Consider the following 5,857-nt stretch of genomic DNA (forward strand, 5'->3'; position numbering starts at 1 on the left):
TTTATGGACATAAAATTAATAGGCTTGACTAGTACATTTGACATAAAGACAAATACTATATGGCAAAATTTCAAATTCAAGATGGCCGAAAACACAAAATGGAGTCGGAGATTTTTATTTATAATTATCACTCACGTCTAAGTAACTGTAGTTAATTATTTGATAACAATACGAAATTGAATCAATATAATCCCAATTAATTAAATAAATGACCATTTCTATAAAAAGTAGACTACAATGTAAAATTAAAAGGCTTCACCAAAATGTATAAAGAAATGTAAAAAATTACAAAGACGAAACTTTTTTACTAATTTTCTAAGACCGGCCACGGAGCGGTTTTTTCTTTCACTTTTAAACAAGTTTTAGGAAGATTCAGTATATATTATTGAGTTCTTAGATTTTTAGATCAATTTATGAATATGAAGCAAAGTGAGTAAGGCTCGATCACTGGATATTCTTTAAAAAGTTTTTACATAATTTTTTAAGTTTATGTAACGTTCTGATTCTTTATAAAGAAAGTATGAATTTGTTCACAAAAATAATAAAATTTACACGCACACAGACTCGAAACGACTAAACTCGAAATTATAAAAAAAAACGATTTAATTATTGAGAACTATAAAAAACTACACGAAATAATTATCTGACATCATCATCAGCTACATGTTGCCCCTATTTAAAATAAAATAGAGAATAGCATCCTATGAGGGTTTATGTCATAACCCACCACGCTGGCCAAGTGCGGGTTGACATATGTCACACATCACGGACATGTCGGTTTCCTCACGATGTTTCACCGTTTTGTGCAACTGTGATGTAAATAATGTGTGACACCAGGTGAAAATAATATGAAAAATCAATTTATTTCCGCCTGGTGTCGCAGCTCCGACTTTTTTATTGTAGCCCAAGATTTGTCGTAGTTACCACTCTTATATATACATGTACTCTCTATCTGACGTCATTCATTATTCAAAATGCAATTACACAATCTGTAAAGGACACCACGACATGAGACATGTCATCTTCTAGCCCGCATTAGGTCAGCGTACAGTAACTATTTGGGGATCAGTACCAGCGTGCTGAATTATGGTCTGAATCCTCATAGTTAACCTGTGTCTTTGCTATACACAAATAAACTGATGATGTATTATTCAGTTCATAAAGCTGGAATAGTGATTAATCTTTATTTTCATTGTAATATGTTATCTATAGACTTGTTCAGCATAAGTGCCACTCATGTGTATTTCTAATTAATTGTCGCTTATCTTTTCCACACTCCTAGTATGTAATATATGACAACAGACATGACATGGATCAAAAAATTAAAAAATTATTTTAAAATAGTCGATGTGTAAGATCGTTATCTATAGGTACATATAAATAAAACAGTAACCAGATCAATTCTGTGCATTAAACATTTTTCAAAACGAGTAACTGATTTACGCAATATAGATGTATTATATAGATCCCAAAAATGGTTAGTATTTTTTTCTGTATGTCCGTTATATTGACGCACATACATCAATCACGTCAGAACCACTCGGCAGGTTTTGACAAAATTTGCGAAACCGGGAAGCTAGTAAATGAAATTCTTGTTTGTCATTCATTATCAAAATTTCTCGGATCTGTTTGAACAACATTTTTACCGAACAGTTAACTTGTATGACCCTGGCATCCTAGACTCAAGCGAAGTTGAGATATTCGGACGATAAAGATTAAAAATTCCGTGAGATCCTCTTCGTATTACAAAAAGTCCACATATTCATAGATTGTGTATGGCAACGGATTCTTGACCAATTCTTTCCCGGTTAAAGTCTTGTAGAATGTCTAAGGTGAATGTATACTGACCGTCAGCTGCAGTTCCGATGGTGGTTTCAGCAGTACTGACATACACAAAACACATATATATACACAAAAGGATAGACGAAATTCGTAAATAAATATACAATGTAAATTAAATTACTTCACACTACATAAGTTAATATAAAACACATATATTGAGTTGCAATAATAATAGTACACACACACAAAACCTTAACTCGAAATAAACACAAACAAGTAAGTCATAGCGCTGGGTCACTGGGTGTCGAAAAGCGTTCAATTCAGGATTTGTAAGCTATTCAGCCAGGGGTCTGACTTTCAACGACATCCTACCCATATTTGGAATAAAATTTTGTGAATCATATTTATATAGTTAAGTAAATATTTTGAGGGTAATTATTGTAGGAATTCTACTTACGTTACATCTAAGGCTGTATAATTTGAATATATGAGACAAAAAATGGTTGCCTGTAAAGTCGGTTTTACGGCCGATTTTACGTGACAACGTCTTTTTCTCGGTAGAATATTTATTGATATGAATATTATTAAATTGCACAATAGGAACAAGGAATTGAATGAAAATAAGAATTGCACAAATTTAAACTATAGAAAATATATTTTGTTTACTAAAAAGACAGAGACAGAGACACAAGCACGCGCCGATTCAATTCTCTAGTGCTGCGCGCGCGGCGGACCGATCATAGTTCGGTGACTCATCGTAACGTTACCGGGCGTTACACTTTTTCATGAGTGACTCCGAGCCGCAACCTAATTTAAGACGTTGTCACGTCAAAAGGTTAAAAAAATAGATATAATTCAAAGGAATTGTTAAAAATAAGAATTGTTATTTCGATAGTAAATAAAATACAAATTAAAAAAGGCAAACTCTGAGTGTACGTTTAGTATTTTTAATGATGAATGTTATTTATATAATTGATAACAAAATTTTACTATAAACGAAGTACTACTATACCAAAAATATTATAATTTTATACGAAATAACGTTGAAATGTTATTATCTAGAAAAGTCAACAAAAAACAATTTCATTAAAACAATTTAGACTATTTACTCCTTACGCGCAATTCATAACCGTTATATTTTAATAACAATATAAGTTAACAATGTTAATCTAAATATTGTTCTCAACGAATTGTGTAAAGTTTTAGCCTATTCTACTAATTAGTGTTTATCCAAGTTTGTGAAGCGAATATTTGAATTGTTTATCTTTCGTAATTATTATTGAACTTATTTATATAAATTTGGTTTAATATATGTTACTCTATAAGCTTGAATTATGGTAAATCGTAAGATTTTCGAAGATAACTCAGTTAAACCATCTCTGAATGGTCTTTCGAACTTCACTTTTATACTTCACTTGTACTATTTAAAACTAGTTTTTTAGAAACAACAATTTTCTATAAGTATGTAGCACTAGCGGTCCGTCCCGGTTTCATATGTGGTGCATATATGCCTACAGCCTTTCATAATAAATGGGCTATGTAACACTGAAAGAATTTTTCAAATCGGACCTGTAGTTCCTGATATTTGCGCGTTCAACCAAACAAACAAACTCTTCAGCTTTTTATACTACATATTTAATAAAGATTTAGTATGCGTAAACAATATATGGGAAATAACGATGAAAGCTAACTTTTGGCGTTTTATTTTAATATAATAATATGTGTATACTGTAATTAGTTATTGATGCAAACATCTACTTTACCACTGTTCTATTTGCCTGATTTTTCATTTAATTAGATCGCGTGAGATTCAAAAACGTATAATTATTATCTTCGCTAAAGAAAGTGGTTCAGGTTGGATATCACGTGGCCATTTTATTAGTAACATTTAAATGCTACACCCATGTAATGGATTCCCCAGGACGAAAAGGAAGGCAATACCTAAGCGCGAAGGATGACAGTGAAATGTCAATACAATGACCTTCATGTCTGCGCATGTGACAATCTTATATCCTTAAGGGTGTTATTCAATAACATAGATGTTTATATCGGATGATGAATCCGCAAACGGAGCAATTAGGATTACATTATCGATTGACCAGAACAGCTGAGCGAGGACTCCGCCGGGCTGTTTCGACGCAATGCAGATCACGTGTGTCGATCAGCCTAAAGGCTCTTCTGCGACCGCCCTAAAGCACCGTCTCTGTCTAACGCACGGGGAAAGTGAGGCGCGAGGCGAGAGAGAAAGTCCGGGGGTTGGTTCTGTCGCCGGCGCGTCTGCGTTGCGCGCACCGTGTATCGATGTTTGCGCGCGCAAGCGGCTAGGTGCCTCGGCTTCCAGAGTCATTCTGTGCGGAGTTCTCGTCCAGAGCGGTCGCAGCGCGCTTTCTTCTGGGCGATCCGTCGGCATTCGGGCCGGCGCCGCCGTCGGCGATGGACCACGACGAGGATAGGTCCTTGTCTTTGGGAACGGAGGTCTCGGCCTCCGTGCCCCCACCGAGTCCTCTCACGGGATGCTATCTGCTGGCCGTTATCGGCGAGCCCCACACGCAAGAGGATAAGGAGATTATCCTGCAGCGCCTCGTCAAAGGTAAGATGTGCGAGAAGCCGGCCGGTAGAGCGTGTGAAAGTCGATAGTTTCTAAGTCAGCGGATGGTTATTCGTTATCTGGAAGAATGTCGCGATTAGATTATTTTTGCGGGCCGGTGAGTCCACTTTTATTGTTACGTCATCCGTGACGTCTGGAGTTTTTCTAAGCCAGTTATCTAATTGAAGCAATTGGAGTACAATCATATTAGTGGATAAATATCACCTGCTTATTAAGGACACGTGTAATTTGTATGGATATGAAACCTTGCAAGGGATTGATGCATAAATTGGATAATGGAAAAAATTGCAGTTCTGCGTCGGATAATTTGTGGTGTGACAAAGTAAAATATTACTGTATAATATAACGCGTACATTGTTTACGGCTTTCCACTGTTCTAACTAATATGTAAGAATTAATTTTCATACAAAAACGGTTTTTTAAATGCAAAAAGATTCTATAAAACATATGAGGCACCGGCTTTTTAATCTGATGTCCTTATATTGTGTATTTCGTTAGAGTCGATAATTTTTTTGCTATACGTTCTTTACTACACAAAATATACAGTTCATTATTGTAGAAATAAAAAAATATGTTATTCTGATATTATTCAAAAAGTGAAAGCACAATTTATGTTATATTGTTTGTCAATAAACATTAATGCGGAAATACGTCAAAACAATTGCGCCCGTTTTGGGGACTTCCGGCTAACAGTTATTATGAGTTTCTTGCTTAGAATACGAAACTATTTGCAATTATTTATTCAATGAATTTATCATACGGCTGTATTGAAATAATTACAATTATATTACTTTTTAATTGCTATAATATATATACTTTCCATATATAAATAATTAAAAAATTTCGGACCGAATCATATTTCATGTGTCTATATATGTTTTTGAAATAAATAAAAAAAATGTAGCTGCATATATAATCTGTCACAGATTGAATAGGCCAACGAGAAAATATATGTTTTTATACTTTTATTTGTCTCTACTAATAATGGTATAAACTTAAAATATTTCACAAATAAGTATCGTTGAAAAGTAACATACAATTTCGTCGCCTTCATAATACTTGCCATGTGCGTCCAAAACACAAGAAAGAAATACTCTGTTCTTTCTAGATTTAAAATCTGAAATATAAAATATGCTTAGATACCTTACGGAACATGTTATATGTTAACAGAAAGAAAAATACAACGATGCAAACTTTGATACCTAGCTAATTGAGAATGATTTAATTTGAATTGATACTTCTCAATAACGTCTTACAAACAGATACATGTATAAATAATTGCAATAGGAATTTGGCGTGAAGTTATAAGCAATTATAATGTTCTGTTTGATCATGTTTATTGATAGTTTCAAATAAAATAAATGCACAATATTTTAGGTTATATTCGAACTCAAATTTCATAATATATATTAAATATTATGTATTAGGGAACAACGTTTCATAAATACAAAACATATCCATCACCTT

The 5,857-nt window shown here is 33.8% G+C and overlaps 1 protein-coding gene across 1 annotated transcript in view; it reads left to right on the forward strand.

The window, feature by feature from the left end:
- Window positions 1–4,102: 4,102 nt before the first annotated feature.
- The window catches only part of LOC119839156 (microtubule-associated protein futsch-like), a 93,054-nt gene continuing 91,299 nt past the window's right edge, over window positions 4,103–5,857 (forward strand). Inside the window, exon 1 of the mRNA XM_038365359.1 lies at window positions 4,103–4,372. Within this exon, the coding sequence (XP_038221287.1) occupies window positions 4,216–4,372 (157 nt within the window). The 5' untranslated portion in view covers window positions 4,103–4,215. The remainder of the gene's footprint in view (window positions 4,373–5,857) is intronic.

This window comes from Zerene cesonia, unplaced genomic scaffold (assembly GCF_012273895.1).
Source record: "Zerene cesonia ecotype Mississippi unplaced genomic scaffold, Zerene_cesonia_1.1 Zces_u009, whole genome shotgun sequence".
NCBI lineage: Eukaryota > Metazoa > Arthropoda > Insecta > Lepidoptera > Pieridae > Zerene > Zerene cesonia.